The following is a 19,947-nucleotide window of genomic DNA, read 5'->3' on the forward strand; positions in this document are numbered from 1 at the left end:
TGTCAATTGGCGGAGTCGGGATTTGAACCCCTGATCTCTGACTCCAAAGCCCGTGCTTTTTCCATTGAGCCACGCGGCAGCTCAATGAGATGAGCTGTTTCAGTTTTCATCAACTTCTCTGTGCCTCAGTTCCCTCATCTGTAAAATGGGGATGAAAACTGTGAGCCCCCCTGTGGGACAACCTAATCACCTTGTAACCTCCCCAGCGCTTAGAACAGTGCTTTACACATGGTAAGCGCTTAATAAATGCCATCATTATTTATTTATTATTATCTGATTGGCAGTATCACAACATAAAGCACAGTTTAAATAAGTCACTCAAGGCAGAAACCATTATTTTTAAACGAACCTACAGTACCAGCAGCAGGTGTTGCTTTTCGGGCAGCCTGGACGAAACCGTTGCGGTGTGTTGCGCCAAGCCAGTGGCAGAGCTAGGTGGGTGAGCGGGCACAGTGGGGAAGAGGACTTAGGGTGACACCGATTCCAGATAATAATAATAATAATAATAATAATAATAATAATGATAGCATTTATTAAGCACTTATTATGTGCAAAGCACTGTTCTAAGCGCTGGGGAGTTACAAGGTGATCAGGTTGTCCCACGGGGGGCTCACAGTCTTCATCCCCATTTTACAGATGATGGGAACTGAGGCCCAGAGAAGTTAAGTGAGTTGCCCAAAGTCACACAGCTGACAGTTGGCGTAGCCGGGATTTGAATCCACAACCTCTGACTCCAAAGCCCGGGCTCTTTCCACTGAACCACGCTGCTTAGGCCCAAAGAAACTCCATCCAATTGACAACAGATTCTGTTTCCAGCCCGTTTATTCTAGGAGCTTCTGATTTATGGGTGTTAGAGCCCCGAAGACTTGAATATTTATTTATTTTACTTGTACATATTTATTCTATTTATTTTATTTTGTTAATATGTTTTGTTCTCTGTCTTCCCCTTCTAGACTGTGAGCCCACTGTTGGGTAGGGACCGTCTCCCTCAATAAATATAATTTGATTGATTGACAGGCAGGCTCGGCTCCCACAATGCCTTATCTTTGCCTTAGGCGAATAGACATGTTCCTACGCGGCGGCTTTTGACAGCCGGTTGCCCCTCCCTCCCTCCCTCCCTCCCTGACGAGAACGGGACGAGGGGCGGGGCTTTCCGTCACGTGACCCCCACCTGCCCCGTGATTGGCGGCTGGGAACGAGGAGCGGGGATTTCCGTCACGTGACCCCCCGCCGGCCCCGTGATTGGCGGCTGGGAACCGGAAGCCGGGGGGTCCTCTGGAAGGCAGCCGGGGCCTAGGTGGAGCGGAGCCGTGGGTTTCCCGCATCCTCGGCTTATGCCCATAGCAGCCTTTCGGCCGGGGGGATCAGCGGCTGCATCGGGTCGGGGAGGGCCGCCCCCCGGCGACGACCACAGCGGCGGCGGATGGAAGCCGAGGACCCGGGCAGGTAAACTAAAACTTCCCCCGGTTGGCTTTAAAGCACTCAGTTTACCTTGCCCCCCTCCCACCTCGCTTCTCTCCTTCTACAATGTTTTGTCCTCCGTCTCCCCCTTCTAGACTGCGAGCCCACTGTTGGGTAGGGACCGTCTCTAGATGTTGCCGACTTGGACTTCCCAAGCGCTTAGACCAGTGCTCTGCACACAGTAAGCGCTCAATAAATACGATTGAATGAATGAATGAAGTAGAACTCGAGGGGAGGGCAGGGCAGGCCAGTTGGGGGGCGGGGGCGTGCGCGCATGCGCGCGACTGGCTTTGAACCGCTCGGGTACAAAGGGAAAGCGAGCGCGCATGCGCGCAGACTCTCAGTGGGGCCCGTTCGGGGCCGCACCAAGACCGTCTTCCCTCACGAGTCCCAGAGGCCGCGGCCCCTTCTTTCCCTCCTTTTCCAATCGATCAGTCGTATTTATTCATCATCAATCGTATTTATTGAGCGCTTACTGTGTGCAGAGCACTGTACTAAGCGCTTGGGAATCAATCAATCAATCAATCGTATTTATTGAGCGCTTACTATGTGCAGAGCACTGTACTAAGCGCTTGGGAAGTACAAATTGGCATCACATAGAGACAGTCCCTACCCAGCAGTGGGCTCACAGTCTAAAAGGGGGAGACAGAGAACAGCACCAAACATACCAACAAAATAAAATAAGTAGGATAGAAATGTACAAGTAAAATAAATAAATGAATAAATAAATAGAGTAATAAATATGTACAACCATATATACATATATACAGGTGCTGTGGGGAAGGGAAGGAGGTAAGTTGGCAACATAGACGGTCCCTACCCAACATCAATCGATCAATCGTATTTAATAATAATAATAATGGAATTTATTAAGTGCTTACTATGTGCAGGGCACTGTTCTAAGCGTTGAATAATAATAATGGCATTTATTAAGCGCTTACTATGTGCAAAGCACTGTTCTAAGCACTGGAGGAGATACAAGGTGATCAGGTTGTCCCATGGGGGGCTCACAGTCCTCATCCCCATTTACAGATGAGGGAACTGAGGCACAGAAAAGTGAAGTGACTTGCCCAGAGTCACACAGTTGACAAGTGGCGGAGCCAGGATTTGAACCCTTGACCTCTGACTCCAAAGCCCGGGCTCTTTCCACTGAGCCATGCTGCTTCTCTGTGCCACCAGCCCTCCATTTATTGAGCGCTTACTGTGTGCAGAGCACTGTACTAAGCGCTTTGGAAGTGCAAGTTGGCAACATCTAGAGACGGTCCCTACCCAACATCAATCGATCAATCGTATTTATTGAGCGCTTACTGTGTGCAGAGCACTGTACTAAGCACTTGGGACGTACAAGTTGGCAACCTAGAGAGACGGTCCCCACCCAGCAGTGGGCTCACAGTCTAGAAGGGGGAGACAGAGAACAAAACATATTAACAAAATAAAGTAAATAGAATAGATATGTACAAGTAGAATAAATAGAGTAGTAAATACATACAAACATATATTTTCCCCCTTTCCCCTCCTTTTTCTCCCTTCCCCCCCTTTTCCTCCGCCTTCCCTCCTCTTTTCCCCCTTCTTTTCCCCCTTCTTTCCCCCCTTTCTTCCCCCCTTCCTTCCCCCCTTCTTCCCCCCTTTCTTTCCCCCTTTTCCCCCCTTTCTTTCCCCCTTTTCCCCCCTTTCTTTCCCCCTTTTCCCCCCTTTCTTTCCCCCTTTTTCCCCCCTTTCTTTCCCCCTTTTCCCCCCTTTCTTTCTCCCTTTTCCCCCTTTCTTTCCCCCCTTGCCCAAAGTCTTGCCCAAAGTCACACAGCTGACAATTGGCAGAGCCGGGATTTGAATCCATGACCTCTGACTCCAAAGCCCGGGCTCTTTCCACTGAGCCACACTGCTTCTCTGCTTAATAAATGCTATTATTATTATTATTATTATTATTATTATTATAAATGTTTCCTAAGGCATTTCAAATCCTCTTGTACTGTCGCTTAATATTGAATGGACAAGTAATATGGGGTATTCTGTGTTCAAAAGTATTTCTTGGTAGGATTGGGTAGGGCTCTCCTAAATTGAAAATGAGATAAAAGGGTGATTGTTTCGAGTGAATAGAGGGTAAGCTGTGACCTGAAAACTCGTTTTGGACAGGGAACATGTCTACTAACTGTATTTTTCCCAAGCTCTTAGTACAGTGCTCAGCATACAGTAAGTGCTCAACAAATACAATTGATTGATTAGAGTAGGTAGGCCTCTAACACTTCTCTGAAATGATTACATGAAGAAGTTGTGCAAGGATTATCAACAGGAGGGATTTAATTCCGTAAATATCGTGCAACCCTGAGATACAGTGACCCGATTGAGAATCGAAGCACCCAGCAAAAATGGTGACTAAATTTGGAAAATAGTTCTTTTAGTAAATTGGGAGTTGCCGTGTATGAAATAAAATCTAGTTCATGTAGGAGTCTTATATAGGAAGTAGTTACAGTTTTTCTTTGTATCCATGGAGAACAAAATCAAAAGGAACAGACTTAATTTTGGAAAGGGTTTAGGTTAGCAATTGGTTATTTTAAAAAACTGAGAGAGTTTGCCACACCTCCTTCTGGGGAGAATTTTGCAAAATCAGAAAGCTTCCATTCGGTCATTTGGCAAGAAAGTACTCGTTAAGTATCCAAGAAGAGGTTAGGTTAGGTATATTTCTCCCAAAAGGCAAGAAAAGCCTGGACAACCCTTTCAGTTCTGGGTTTCTATTCCACACCGGAGTTGAAACCGTCCAAAACAGTTCTCTGTAAATTGAAGACATGCACCTGTTTAAGGCAGCTACCAGACTGCAAGCCTATAAGCAATATATTTCCTAATTTAGATGCATAGTGGATGACTGCATAGCAGATTCTTAAAACTGCTTATGATCCTTGGTTAATGGTTCAAAATACCATCTGCAGCTAGACAGTATTTGTTCTACAGGTTTAGGATTCAGAAACTATAGTATAGTGAAATAGGGGAGGCACAGTGAAACTGCATTCCAGCTATTCAAGGTGTTGCTGACAAAATAGTCAACTTTCACGAGACGTTTCCCATCTCTAGGATTAGGTGTACGTCTTTTCAAATCGGCTGAGTTAGCATGCCTCATGATGAGCTGTCTTCACCCTTCACTTGGAAACTACTCATCACACACGCCTTCAATGCTTTTGATGATCCGCACTAGATCGGAAGATACTCTAGTTCTTACTCAGCTACTCTCTCAGCCTCAGCCTTCCAAAAAGCATATTGGAAATAGAATCAACGAAGATGTTTATTAGCTCATCTGCCTCAGGGAAATAGCGTCCAGTTCAAACTATATTTTTTGGCTTTTCAGCATTTCAACTAGGCTGACGTGACTCCCTACCCAAGATAGATTCTGACCAGCAGGATGATGCCTTACTCTAGGGGGTTTAAAGGTTGTTTCTCATTAGGATATTAGCTTCATAGTATAAAAAATGTATATAGATTGAATATAGACTATGAGTATCTAGTTTCAATTGGTGGTATTTATTGAACACTTACTGTGTGCAGAGCACTGTACTAAGCGCTTAGGAGAGTACAATACAATAGAGGTGGTAGACACATTCCCTGCCCACATCAAGCTTAGTCTAGTCGGTGAGACAGACATTAATATAAGTAAATAATTTATAGATATGTACATAAGGGCTGTGGGGGAAATATCAAGTGCCCCAAGGGCACAGGTCCAAGTGCATAGTTGATACAACTTGTACAAATTCTGCATCATTACAGGTTTTATTGGTGAGTTTCTTCCTTTTCTTGCAGCGGGAGGGAAGGATAGGATGAAGGAAGTATAGAAAGTCTTTTTTTGTAGCAGTACAAAGCAGAGGCCTGAAGAGGCTGAAGGTTTGGGACGGATCCAACTGAAACCAAGTCTGTCTGAGAGGCTTATACCAAGATGATGGTGGTCCCAGCTGAGACTGCTCTGACTTCTGGGAAAGGGAAGGTGCGAGCTGTGGAAGAGCATGGTCTCCGGGAGTAACTGCAATATATAGTTCTACCTGTTGCAACCAGACTTCTTTGTATGTAGGAGGCAGTACTTCAATTTCCAAGCTTGCTGGGGGAATGTGGATTAGCCTGACTGAAGCCCAGCCCACTTTTCCACCAGCTTTTCTCCCAAATCAAGCCTGTAGGCCAGTTCAAAACACAAGTAGCCAATGAAGCCCTACCCAGAGCTCAAACACCAAGCAGCTGATTTAATAAAGTGGGTAATTAGACAACTGTTCATATATTTTTTTGAGTCTTTGCTGCCTCATCTATAGCCCAAGACTCTATCAGAAAAAGATTGAGAAGAAAAAAATGATTAAGGTTTGGAAAATAGAGACTGCTGAATGCATTTTAGGGAGCATTTTAGCATTTAGCATTTTAGTTCTTCATGCTAAGGTAGTGTGCTAAGGCCTCAGACTAAGGGGCCACACAAGCTGAGTGCAACCACCTTTGAAGTAGTAAAATAGCTTCTCATTGTCAATTTCGTGTTTTCATGTAGTTTATGAAAACATTTGCCTAGGTGCCTTCCAGGAATGCAGGCTATCATTATCATCCTACTGTTCAAAAGTTGCTGTGACAAAAATGTTTTGATGGTTGCAAAAATGGCCATGCTTTTCATAGGTAAACTTCACCATCAGTGGTATCACCTTTTGGGAATGAAGGACAGTGAGTATTTATCAAAGGATAGTTTCCAGCAGGTAGAGGGGTGGGTGAGTGGGGTGGGGGCGTGTGTGTGTGTGGTTGAAGAAAAGAAGGCTAAAAGGCAATTTAATAACTACCTTGTTTAAGGGCAAGTACAAGAATCCTTTTTTTCCATAAAAGAGAGAATTACTTGTAATACTTGATATAATCCTTATCTATTATAAATACGGTATATAGAAGGACTTTGAGTATATAACACTCGGAGACTGGTAGGTGTTTAGTTCTTTTTATCTGTAGAACAGTTTCTGATTGCAATGAGATAGGTTAGACTTAAGAAAGAATTTCTTGTCAAGGAGATTCAGTATCAAAATGTACCAGAAAAATAGTCAATTCCCTGTCAGTGGGCAGGCTCAAGACTAGCAGAGTCACATATTTTGAATGATAGGCCTGGAGGCAAGTTAGTGTTTTATTATATGCCAGTTTGGCACGTTATTCAATATGACTTCAAAATACCATACAGTATTTGATTCTGAAATGATTTTATTTAATTATTTTTACATAATCATTTTAATCATTTGAATACTTGCTGTTTCCCCCTTCCTCAGCCCGACAGCGCTTATGTACATATCTTTAAATTCTATGTTATAAATTATTTATTTATATTAGTATCTGTCTCTCCCTCTAGACCCAAGCTCATTATGGGCAGGGAACATTTCCACTAATTCTGTTGTATTATACTCTCCCAAGCTCTCAGTGTGGTGCAGTGCACACAGTAAATGCTCAGTAAATACCATTGATTGATTGTAATGAGGCTACTTCTCTGACCCATTTGGAAACTGTTATTTGTCCGTAGGTATTCTCTTCAGCAAGCTCAAGCATTTTATACATTTCCCTTCCACCAAATGATGGCTGTGGCTCCTAACATGGAAGTACTGAATGAACAGCAGGCGCTCGCAGAAGTTCCCGTCCCAGCCGTTGCCCAGGAACCTGTTCAAGGTAGTTGGACTCTGCTAACTGGGGACTCGTGACACTTGAATAACCCTGCCTATTGATGTAAAAAATCAACTTGCCTCAATAGGAAATTGTTTCACCCTCTTACATTTTCATAACTTACCTTTCTTTGACCAACTTCTACATTTTGTTCGTCCAGTGTTTATCAAAGAATGTGGTCAGAAAGAAAGCAAATCAAAATCAGATAAGAGTCCAGTTTGGGGTTTTTTGTAAGGGAGGCTCATTGAATATTCCGTTTGACTTACTGAGTTCTTGTGGTGATGCGTAAAAGCAGTTGTAGAGGAAAATGTAAGTGCACTCAGACTGAAAAATTAGTATGTAAATGAAAGATGTTCTTTACTTTTATGCACTGTATCTTTCCATCTGGGTTTACATGCCTATTGATTTTAATCTCATCTTCAGAGGTACTTGTCAATTTACCCACATGCAACCCTACCATAACCGAGGTTTTGGGGTAAGCATAGGTGCCAACTCCATGGAGTTCAGTGCCCATTGGGTTTTTGAGCTGGTCTCCATCTCAGGTATCTGATCAGACTTGAGAGTTTCCAGGCCTGAGGAGACCCAATATGGTGGCTTTCAAGGGTATCAGCTCCTTGAGGCCTCCCTTCTTCCCCACACTCAAAATGAAATGTTGGCACTTATGTGTGTAAGTATATTAAAAAAGTATCAGCCCCCAAGGCTTAGTAGTTGGATCGCTTAGATAAAAGTTTGGTCAGCATCCTTTAGTGGTTAGCATTGGTTATCTTGAATACTCTTTTTAAAAATGAAATTTACCTTTGATACTTCCAAATCCTATAATTCTCAACCTGTTTATATCCCCTTAGTACCTTGTTAAACACTTACTATGTGCTAGGCACTGTACTAAGTGCTGGGGTGGATGCAAGCAAATCAAGTCAGACACAGTCTCTGCCCCACATGGGGCTCATAGACTTAATCCCTATTTTACAGATGAGGGAACTGAGGCACAGAGAAGTGAAATAACTTGACCAAGGTCACACAGAAGACAAGTGCCGGAGCCTCTCTCTGCCCTCTCCACCCACAAAACCTACACTAAGCTCCTCCCAAACAAACCTCGCTGTCCTTCCCTCCGATTTTTCCTACATCGAGCCCCTTACTCCCACCCTCCCGCCTGCCTGGAATTTCTTCCCCCTTCAGGATGTCCCACCTTAAAACCCTAAAATCCCTCCTCCTCTTCCTCTTGTTCTTCCTCCAACTCATTCTTCTTCCCAGATCATATTCTCTCAATGAGCCCTCAAGCATTTATATATTTGCAGCTATCCCATATGATTGTTTAAGAACCTGTTCATTATCCATCTTTGCATTCCTGTGACATGACGAGTTAGATGTCTTTTTCCTCCTAACTAATTTTGGGTCTATCACATACTGGATTGTAATCTTCTTGGGGATAGTGATCAATAAATCAGTGGTATTTGAGCTCTTACTGTCTGCTGAGCACTCTATTAGGCACTTGAGCATACAGTCAAAAGAGTTGTCAAACACGATTCCTGTCCACAACAAGCTTATTGTCTAGAGACGAGCTTACAGTCTAGAGATCATGATGTTAGCCTCCTGTAGTCCTCCAAGTGCTTGATGTATTGTTCTGCATACAGTAGGTGCTCAATAAATATAGCAAAAATTATTTTGACTGAAACAAATCAATCGAGGGCCGAGCACCTCAAAAAATGACTTCCTTTGCTTCAGGGAAGATTTCCTCAGCCTTTGGGGATATAAAGTCTTCCTTGTTTTCTCCGGAAATAACTTTCTGGGCAAAAATATAAGGTTTGTTGGTATTTTTTCTTATCAAGAAATTAATGTATGCAATTATCTACGTAGTTGTCTGGGGCATTATTAGAGGAATATGTTATATTTTGGCATAGTACTTTTGCATTCCAACACAAATCTTTTCTAGATTTATTGGTCTTTCATTAACCAGTTTGCCGTGCAACTAGTCTACCTTATAAGGAACTTGCTTGAAGGCTAGGTCACAGTTTTGGGTTTTATGGGTCTGTTTTTGGGTAACAAGTTAAAATTAAGCTGATTTGTTAGGCATTAAAATTGATATATTAGTAGAGCTCAGCGTGAGGAATGTAAACAAATGCTCTGTTTCAGGAGCTGCAAAGGGAAGAAAAAGAAAACCCAAATCAGCTGAGCCCAAAAAGCCAGCTGAACCCAAAAAACCTGCTGAACCAAAGAAGGCAGCCAAGTCGACAAAATCAAAAGGCAAAGGCAAACAGGAAAAAATTACAGACAGTTTTGTAGTGAAACGGAAAATGAATCGCTTCAATGGCGTCTCGGAAGCTGAACTTTTGACCAAGACTCTACCTGATATCTTGACCTTCAATCTGGACATTGTAATTGTAAGTGTGTCACTTCGGCCATGATTTAGGCTCCTTCCAATGTAATGCTTCAGAATCTAAAAGGGTGAACAGAAACTACAACTATTTGAATTCAACAGTTGCACACTTTTTCAATAGTTGTTGGGTGACCTTCGGAACAGCTGCCCTGAAATACTTGACCCGTTTGGGGATATCACTTGGTTTCACTGCCCGTGGGCTATGCGAACACATCATCCGACATTTGTCGTCATTCTTCCTGCTAGTGAATTCACTTCTCTCTGTCATCGCCCCCTTTTCTCTTTCTGGCCCTAATCTGTGCTCCCTTTTTGCCTCCCTCCCCACCTGTGTCTTTCATGTCATACGTTTGGGGAATGAGGCCCTGCAAGTAATTACGTCAGAAAGGAAGGGCAGAGGAAGGTGAGTCACCAGTAAACATTCGAATCGCAGCTCACTGGCTTCTTCATTTTCTGCACTGTAATTTGATGATCATATTGAATAAATTCTGTAGTAACGCCTGTGAAATGACAAGCTTGGATTCTAGATCTGCTTCTTAAACCATCATCACACCATAGCGCCTTTTCATTCACTACTGTATCCCAGAGTTAGGATATTTTTTCCCCTGATCTACAATAACGTGGATTACAGTTTTTTGTCTTTTGTCTTTTGTAAAGTATCCAGGATATGAAATTGCCGTAGGGATCAATCAATAATATTTATTTAGGGCTGTGTGCGGAGCACTAAGGAGAGAACAATTCAGTAGAGTTGTAGACATGACCCCTGTCCTCAAGGAACTTACAATCTAGTTGGGGAAACATTAATCACAGAGAGGGGGAGAAGCAGAGAATGAGGACTTGTTGGGGTGAGAGGTAAAAGTCAGAATAGGAATTTGTTCTTCAAATTGAGACTATGCAGTGAATGAAAATTACAGTAGTTGCTACTTGAGTATATTTCCTTTCTGGGTGGGTGATTTCCTTCACCCCCCAGTTGTATCCCTCCACAGTGCTTTGTAACCCTGAACTTTACCAATATTTTATTCTGCAGATTGGTATAAACCCAGGATTAATGGCAGCCTACAAAGGGCATCATTACCCTGGACCAGGAAATCATTTTTGTAAGTTTTGCTTATTATTGATATTTTGCTGCTATTCTTAAAAGCTCTTTAAATTAATTTCCTGTCTTTTTCTTTCTTTCTGTGTTTTAATAGTTCCTAATCCGTTAAATTTATTGTCCAGTAGAAAGCAACCTGCCCAGGCAATGAAAAATAAATGATAAAGAACCCCAGTAACTGACTTCCTTTAATGGAATCTTAGGCTATATTATTACTCCTGCCCTATAAAATTAAATATTACTGTGTATTTATGCTGCCCAAAAAGCAAGATTTAATAAAAGCAATTATAAAGTATTTAGAGCAAATTATAGTATGTTGATGATCCTTTGGTTTTCTTCTGTCTCCCCTCAAACTTCATTAATTGTAAAGTGAAAATTGGGCTTTTTGTTGCATTTGCCTTCCTTAAAAAATCCTTGTAGCATCAGTAATAAGAACACCTTGAACTTGAACTTTTTTGTCAAATTCAAAGTGTGGCTTATTCTGTCATCACATCATCTCTGTGAGGTGTGTAGGGATGGATGGTAGTACCCTCAGGTTCTAGTTTTAAGGAAAACTGATAAACAGAAAATCTAAGCAACAGTCTTAGCTCTAGAACCAGTCAGCGTTGAGGTCAGGAGTAAAATTCTGTTCCTCTAATACTCAGGCTAGTGTTTATGCCACTCATTGATGCCCACAGCTACTGTGTTGTAATAGTAATGAGCTGAACTTTATGTAGGTTGAGATGCTGTACAGCAATTCCTATTTTCTGCTAAAATGATGAGATGTGGATGCTTCATCTATAGCCTCTTCACTTCTTTCTCAACACTTCTTGGAGGGCTAGTCTCCTTCTTGCTGTCTGTGAGTCTGTCCCTACTTAGGAGTGGAAGGGCAAGAAGAAGGTGTGTGTGGTGTATGTTAGCCCTCACGTATAGATCTGTTGTTTGTGTTATCATTTGCATTTATGCCTTCGCCCTTATCTACTGTGTAATTAGCAATGCATGTCTGATTGTCATCCGGGCATTAAATTATGAGGTGCTTGAGGACTGGGACCAGGTCTTTCATTTGTATCAGTATGCTTCCTGAGCACTCGTGTAGTATCCTGCACATGGTAGGAGCTCAGCCAATGCTGTTAAATGAGAATAGGTTTTTGAATGTCTGTTTATGCCAGTGTGTTCCTGGGCCTGGGCTTTCTCTCTGGGTATTTTTGAAAACATATTTGTATATCCCCGTGGCGGGTGCGGGGGGTGGGGAGAGAGAGTGTGTGTGTTTGTACTTGCGCATGCTAGCATGGTGGCCCAAATTTCAATCAGTCCCAAAATTGATCCCATTCTATTGTCTAGGAAGGAATTGGGAGGGCATGGGACAAGCTTTCCTTCAGTCAGCAGGTTTAAGAGCATTTTAAGGCCCATTCCAGGATCAAGGGGAAGAAGCCAGCCAGGCTCAGTCCACTTCCTGAGCTTCCAGGAGTGGATCTTCAAAGTTAATCTGGCACGCAGCGTAGTGGAAAGTAGAGAATTCAAAGCCTCAGCCCCACACCTTGTAGCCCAGCAAGCTAATGGACTCAGTTTCACCCTGGTGGTCAGGGAACATTCATCCATTCAATCGTATTTATTGAGCGCTTACTGTGTGCAGAGCACTGTACTAAGACCCTTTTCCCCACTCCCCAGCGGCTGGGGAGAGAGTTGACCACTGAGCTGAGTAAGGCCACGACCTCCATGCTAGCTGGAGAGGCATTTGGGCTGTCCAGATCCCAATTTACCATCATTCATGATGGTCCCCTGCTCCCTGTCAACCCTCTAATTGTTCCCAGAGCACCTAGGAGAGCCAGAGAACGATGAGTGGACCAACCTGTTGAATTCAGTGGACACCAGAAGTGGCCCACCCCAGACCAGGCTGTTGTAGGCTACCAAAGAACCTCTCCTGCAAAACCCAGTGCCCCTCTAGGCAAAACGTTTCATGATTCAATAGCCTTGTCATGATGAATTTGGGCATGAAATGATATTTCTTTTAAAATAGCATATGATGGCTGTTTCAAATTTATTGTTTTTACATAAAAAATTCCATTCACTAAAGCTATCGTGTGGCATTCTGTCTGCAGGAATTTAATTCTTTTAAGAACCATCCTATATAATCTCACCTGTTTTTTATGAAAAAGAGAATATACTATTCAGTAGGCACTCCAATGCAGATCTGCAACACTCCAGTCATGTTTCTAAGGATTTGTAGTGAACAAAAGCTACATTTTAAAATATTGTCAACAGTGAATAAGGGAATGAGTTTTCATCCTTTCCAGTACGTTTCCTATTGTCCCTATTGCTACATGTTTTTGAAAATGTATGTACTTGCAGCATTTTCATAAAATGGTACTGAGACTAGGAGTTTGATTATAGGATTTACCGGGCAGTTAGAATTTCTGTAGGACTTGGGTCGCCTGCCCAGAGTCTGCTCAAGAGTAGCGCGGGACCCAGACAAGGCATTATTGATGGGCTTTTTCCCTCATGACCCTTTCTCTCCACCTTTTCCCCTTTTCCACCCCAAGACAGGATCTGGCAAGCATTGTGGATCCCCTCTGCTTCATTGCCCTAGGGGCAGAGAGTCTTGTCAAGTCAAAGGAACTGGTGAGGAGAAAGGGAGGTACCCATAAGAGCGAGACTTAGCAGCTGAAGGACACAGTGGGCAACCTTAGTGTCACATTTTTTTTTTCTTTTGCAAATCCCCGGTCATTATGGTGTTAAATTGTTCAGATGTGAGCCCAGTGATCTGAGCCTTTTTATTTTTTTTTTTCCGGAGGGACTATTGGAAAGTGGGATCAAGCCTTTAAGCCTTTCACCTTGTATAAAAATAAACCTCAGATTTTTGTCTTGTTCATAGGGAAGTGTCTCTTTATGTCAGGGCTGAGTGAGGTCCAGTTGAATCATACGGACGACCATACTTTACCAGGAAAGTATGGCATTGGGTTTACAAACATGGTGGAAAGGACAACCCCGGGCAGCAAGGACCTCTCTAGGTAGGACGGTCATTTGCATCCTTATATCGGGGTCCTACCTTGGAACAGAAGCTCCTTGTGGGCAGGAGCCATCTTCTCAGAGCAGATAACAACCGGCACAAATTGTTGAACCTCATTGTATTGTGTTTCTCATTTTAGCAAGGAGTTTCGAGAAGGAGGACATATTCTGGTGCAGAAATTGCAGAAATACCAACCTCGAATAGCTGCTTTTAATGGAAAATGTGAGATCTGGCTTTTGAATTTTATCATCTTTTTCTTTTTTATAATCCTAGGCATCATCACTGTGTCTGTTTCATTTTAGGTATTTATGAAATTTTTAGTAAAGAAGTTTTTGGAGTGAAGGTTAAGAAATTGGAATTTGGAATCCAACCACATAAGATCCCAGACACAGAAACTGTAAGTTCCTAAAGCTATTGTTGTAGGCACATTCTTCCTGTGTTTTAATGGAAATAGAATCTTTCCCATACATAAAATAATTTAAAATGAGGATCAAGATCGAGTGGAGGAAGACTTTGAAATATTTCTTTTTTCATAAGTAAAGTCTGTCGGGGATAGTTTAGTTGTGTCTTCAAGTAAGAGATGATCAAGTGGAATAATCATGGGGACCAGGACATTGTTGAATAATTAAGAATCCAATCATTAAATGTCAAGTAATTGAAATGCCAAGAGACTCTCAAACTAGTGTCAGAGTCCACGTCCTAAACCTTTGGCTTGTGGTTAATCTGAGGGAAGCTAATGTGGAAGTTCATGGCTGACTTGATGAAACTCTGTTTTTTTGTTTTTTTTGTTTTTGACAATTACATTTTCCGTCTTGGAAATTAGTGGTTGTATAGCACTCGTATGCAGTGTACTAAGCCTTTGGGAAGTTCATAGTAAGCAAGAGATACATTCGCTGCTCCCAGAAGAGCGTACACGCTAATGGGGAAATAGCCAATCATTCAGAATGAAATGCAAGCAATAGAATGTAAAACAACCATTCAGCCCTTTGATACTTCATAATTACTTGGAAAAGAGAAAGGGATTCAGAATTCATTTAGGTGTTTCATAGCATCTCTCCTGATACAATAAGATGCAGTTAGGAATGTAATGTTGAATGAGGTGAGCCAAGACACTGATCAGTGAACAGTCCCTTAAAATAAAAAATCTAATGAAAAGTATTGTGTATCCTCTCGGTAAGTCAGAATACAATGCCATGTCAGCTCAACAGGAGGATATATATCATATTCTATTGCCAGGTTTAAATGACTGAATATGCTTCTTTCCTTTCAATTTTTTTTAAACCCAATATCGTTTTAAACCTAATATCGTAATTGTGGTATTTTGAAGCACTTTCTTTATGCCAAGCACTGTATTAAATGCTGGGGTATAAGCAAGATAATCAGGTCAGAAACAGTCTGTGTCCTATAAAGGACTCACAGTAGTTGTTGGATCTGTGATAGTCATAAATTCAGAAGCTACCCAAATTCTTATTCTGCCAGATTTTCCCAAGCATATCCGTTAGTAAGCTGTATTTCTGAAGGTACACAAACTCACTTGGGCAATTAGAATGCCATTTAGTAAGCTTCTTGAATGAAAAACGTACTGATGGGAAGGATTCACAATATGTTGTCCAACATATTGGCATGGGGACTTCCTAGCACTGAAAGTGAACAGCATATAGGGAGATTGTAGAATCTCATTTCCTAAAGTTATTTAAAGTAAGACTTCACTATGTACTGTTCCCTAACGCTTTCATCTTTTAATCCGCTTTCATGTAAAGGTCTGCTATGTTATGCCATCATCCAGTGCAAGATGTGCTCAATTTCCTCGTGCACAAGATAAGGTTCATTATTACATTAAACTGAAAGATTTAAGGGATCAGTTGAAAGGTGTTGTACCAAACACAGAGATTCAGGAGGTGCAGTATACATTTAATTTGCAGCTTGCCCGAGGTATGTTTCTTCTGTCTTTGTTTTCCCCTATATATAGATACCTTTTCAAATTGGAGTGGGATTACTTTCTGTCTTTGCCTGGTGTGGAATATTTAAGCACTGGGTCAAACAAGGCCTGAAAGGGATTTTGGAGGGCTTTGAGAGAACTCCTGTCATAATCCCCAGCAGGGTCCATAAAAGGACCCAGCTTGCTCCTCATTTCATTCATTCAGTTGTATTTATTGAGCGCTTACTGTGTGCAGACCACTGTACTAAGCACTTGGGAAGTATAAGTCGGCAACATATAGAGATGGTCCCTACCCAGCAGCGGGCTCAAAGTCTAGAAGGGGGAGACAGACAACAAAACATGTAGACGGGTGTTGAAAATGTCAGAAAAAACAGAATTATAGCTATATGCACATCCTCGTTTCTTTTGCCCAGCTGGCAGTAATCGTTTGGAATTTGTCACTTCAGAAAGTTGCGCAGACTGAAAATATTTCAACAAGGTCAAGAGGGCCATGGCTAAATTTTGGCACAAGTGTCCCAAAATGAGTGGCTAGGGAAAAAAGTTGGGGATGTAGAGCAAAAGGTATGGGGTTGTTAGGCTAGATATCAAGGAGGGAGCTACTCTACCTTGATTTTTTTTTAAATGAAACTTTCATTTCCAAAGCGCGCTCATGTTACTTATCTCACTTGTGTCCTCACAATAATTTGTTACCGCGAGATAGGGAGAAAGGCAGGTGGAATTGGCCCCATTTTACAGATGAGTAAACCGAGGTACAGAGAAGATTAAGTGACTTGCCCAAGCTCGTACAGCAGGCCAGTGGCAAAGCTTGGACTCAGACCCAAGTCCTCTGGCTTACAGACTAGGGCTCTTCCCACTCCACCACGGTGCCTCCAGTCTGCTATATGGTGCCAACCAAACCTCTGTTCCCACTTGGGGAGACAGACTTCTGGACTGGCTGGCCTGTTCATCTAACCCAGTAATGACATTTGCTGTGTTGTTATGTTATAGCCACAGTCTCTGGCTTGGAGGGGGGAGACTCCTCTCTGAGCTAGTGACTGGAACTGCCACAGAGAAAGGGGGACTCTGGATCCCATTTCACCTTTGGCCGGAACCTGAGGGGATCTGTCTATTTTTCTTCCCACTGACACTCACCCTGGTTCCTATTTCCACAAAGTCAAGGCAGCAGCCACCTTTTGTAATTAGTCTGAAACAGCATGCGGGAGCTGCAGTAGAAGAGGTTGTGGATGTCCTCTGCTGGCAGATTCTTCTCCCTTAAAGTCGCTCCATGCTTTCTCCATTCTCCCATCCCATCCTAGAAAGCACCTTTCCCTGGCATCCTCACTAAGCCCATCTCCCTCTGGTGTCCTCTTCTCCACTCACAGACCTGGGGAAGACAAGATCGAGGCGGAAGAGGGAAACCACAGGGAGAGGGGAATCCACGTTAGCTGAGCTCCAGCAGGGACAGAGTGTCTTAAAGGTTAAAGTGCACCTGAGGGCAGAGTGCACATGGAGGAACAGAATCTGGGAATTTTTGCTGGTACCTTATTAAGAAAATGGATAGGCTGGGAGGCTAATTTACAGCCATAGGCCTCATAAAATACATATATTTGGTAAACATGGACAGCTTGGGATCAAAGAAGCATTGTAACAGCTGTGTAAAGTAGCACATAGACTAAACATTTCACCTTTTTTTGCTTTGAAATTTTGTACAGTTAACATCAAAACTAGGTAATCCGAAGATATACTACTACTTTATGGTAAACAATCCAAGAATAACTCTGGCAATTTGTTTAGATGTTTCAAAATGTTAACAGATCATCATCATCATCAATCGTGTTTATTGAGCGCTTACTGTGTGCAGAGCACTGTACTAAGCGCTTGGGAAGTACAAATTGGCAACATATAGAGACAGTCCCTACCCAACAGTGGGCTCACAGTCTAAAAGGGGGAGACAGAGAACAAAACCAAACATACTAACAAAATAAAATAAACAGATGACTTGTTATCTTTGATTCCATTGATATAAAAGATATGATATATTTGAGTTTAGCGCTTAAGAATAGTCCATTTTAATGATTTTTTTTTTTCCTACAGAGGATGCAAACAAGATGGCTGTTAAGGAAGAAAAATATGATCCAGGTTATGAAGCAGCTTATGGAGGAGCTTATGCTGAAAGATCATGTGATAACGAGCCATACAATTTCTCTTCCAATGGGATAGGTAATTGTATTTCAGTTCACCAAGTATCATCATCAATGGTATTTATTGAATGCTTACCATATGCAGAGCAGTTGGGAGAGTACAACACAACAGAGTTGGTATATACGTTCCCTGCCCAACCCGAGCTTACAGTCTAGAGACAACAGTATGTACTAACTGCCGTTTCCAAAACCAGTATCCCTGCGTTATCACCAAAATGGAAGAAAATGATCATTTCACCAGGAAGATAATAGTGGTAGAGGGAATGAGTTTAATTTTATTTGTAATTGGATGGCAGGGGGAAGCATTTTAATAGTCAGAGATGCCGTCTGTCAACACTAAAGACAAAGTAAGCCCCATAATATTCCCCCTTATTCAGAAGACGACTGATTTTTCATAACCTGAGGATTTGGTTTCTAAAATAAGTCAAAGTCGTTGACAGAGTAATAATGCTACCCTACCCTGTACCATATCATTATTATCGGTGACTCTAGGAAATTCATAGTGGAACTTTTATTTTCCCAGCCACGAGCAATCCAGAGATTAATGGAGGATCAGCTTTTGGGGACATTCCAAACGGGCATTGGATGACACAGCCGTTCACAGACCAGATTCCTGAGTTTAACAACTGCGGGACGCAAGAACCAGAAGGAAGCTGTGCATAAGGGTGGTCTTCCCAACTGTACTCACATGCTGCAGTTTTAGTGCAGTTATCAAGAAGGGAACCTCGGTTTGTTAACTGAAGCTTTTTAATAGTATTTTACACCATCTCACCTCCTAGTTATTTTATCATAGACCGAACCTATCCTGTGGTAGAATTACCCTTTCGAACTAGGTAGTTTTAAAAGAAGATCAGGTTTTAGAAACAAAAGTAGACTTTTTGTATGAGTTTTTATATTTAACTTTCACCATCAACAGTTTCCGACAAACTGCATTTTCATTTATGAAGAAATGGATTTCTTTGGGGAGTTACTTTTAATATAATGCAATGAATGGTCTATTTATACTTTTTGAAGTCTCATGCATATAGAAATGGCAAATGTCCCCTTTAAGGTGAAGGGAAAGCAAACGTATTTGCTTATCAAGATTCCCCCTGTTCTGCTGACAGAATTCTAGCCTAAACTTATGGGAGCACAGTTGGCTCTGAAGAATATTTATAGTCTCCTTTTTAAAGAACTTGTTCAACAGTTTATCAGATGGCAAATTTTGATCTGCGTGGCACAGGTGAGATTGGGAGGGAATTGAAGTCCGTGCTTGTGCCTAACCCCACTCTCATTTTTTTGTTCCTTTCCACATTGTGGAAAAAGAAGGAAAGTGATAAGAACTCAAAGTATGGCTTTCAGTCAAAACAATAAGATGATCAAAACAATGAATGTTTTGAAAACCTTTTTCAAGTAGGTGCCTTTCATACTTGAAAAGTGCATACAGAAGGTGTCCGACAGAATGAAAAATTTCTGGTCAAATTTACTATTCCAGTATTTTTCTCTTTTTTTTGCCATAGGTAATATCATTTGGCACTAGCTATTGTGCATTTTGTGGTTTGAGGTTCCCTCGAAAGAGGATCTTTCAGTTATGCACCTCGTCATATAACGTAATTTTCTCCATTCTAGCAATGACCCATTATTGCTCTGGGAACTCAGGTTTAAATCCTAAACCTGCCAAAATATTCAGGTGTCTCATGTAGCCTGGTAGCACTCTGCCACTTCAGAGTTAAAATTTACAATGGTTTACAGTTCTTTTCTATGAAATCATGTGGCTTAATCCTTTCTTTAAAATAGAGAGATAGATACATATTGTAAATTAATCATGCATTGTTGCTGTGGGGTGTAGTAGCAATTGCTTTTTTAGCCATAAGAAGGTCAAGTTATGTGAAAGTCAATTATGTAATTTAAATTGTTGTACTGTATCATGTATCACTGTTTACATGGATATTTTCCTGCAGGCCCTCTGAGGGTCTTGCATCAGGGACAGGTAGCAGTTCAATTATTTTTTCACAAGAACTATGTATAGCATGTAACTAGATATTGCTATTGTACACAACTGTTGTAGCTACACAAGAGTTGTGCGGGGGAGGGGTTGGAAGGAGGAAAATCCCTTCGAATCTTGACAGCAGCACCTACTGGATTGAAGGTTTTGGAAATTAAGTGTGGCATTTCATTAAAGCGTTGACATGCCTATCCTTGACAGGATGGCTTTTATTCATCAAATCTCAATGGTAAATATTTTAAATTCTTTTGAAAGTCTGCCAGTTTTGACAATAAAAATTTTAAGAATTGAATACC

General features: G+C 41.8%; 1 protein-coding gene across 1 annotated transcript; it reads left to right on the forward strand.

The window, feature by feature from the left end:
- The first annotated feature begins 1,290 nt into the window (after nucleotides 1–1,290).
- Nucleotides 1,291–19,923, forward strand: TDG (thymine DNA glycosylase). The gene is made up of 10 exons (XM_038756377.1): nucleotides 1,291–1,446; nucleotides 6,962–7,104; nucleotides 9,229–9,476; nucleotides 10,497–10,566; nucleotides 13,414–13,549; nucleotides 13,688–13,770; nucleotides 13,851–13,945; nucleotides 15,309–15,480; nucleotides 17,561–17,686; nucleotides 18,191–19,923. The coding sequence occupies exons 1-10, from the start codon at nucleotides 1,424–1,426 to the stop codon at nucleotides 18,328–18,330; spliced, it is 1,236 nt and encodes a 411-aa protein (XP_038612305.1). The 5' UTR covers nucleotides 1,291–1,423; the 3' UTR covers nucleotides 18,331–19,923.
- Nucleotides 19,924–19,947: the final 24 nt, after the last annotated feature.

This window comes from Tachyglossus aculeatus, chromosome 14 (assembly GCF_015852505.1).
Source record: "Tachyglossus aculeatus isolate mTacAcu1 chromosome 14, mTacAcu1.pri, whole genome shotgun sequence".
Taxonomy (NCBI): Eukaryota; Metazoa; Chordata; class Mammalia; order Monotremata; family Tachyglossidae; genus Tachyglossus; species Tachyglossus aculeatus.

What these genes read in the sequence shown, in the direction of transcription:
- TDG (XM_038756377.1), top strand. Translation starts at nt 1,424, where the DNA reads ATGGAAGCCGAGGACCCGGGCAG. An exon ending in GAAGCCGAGGACCCGGGCAG is followed by an intron (nt 1,447 to 6,961) that starts GTAAACTAAAAC and finishes ATTTGTCCGTAG; the next exon opens with GTATTCTCTTCAGCAAGCTC. An exon ending in TAATTTGCAGCTTGCCCGAG is followed by an intron (nt 15,481 to 17,560) that starts GTATGTTTCTTC and finishes TTTTTCCTACAG; the next exon opens with AGGATGCAAACAAGATGGCT.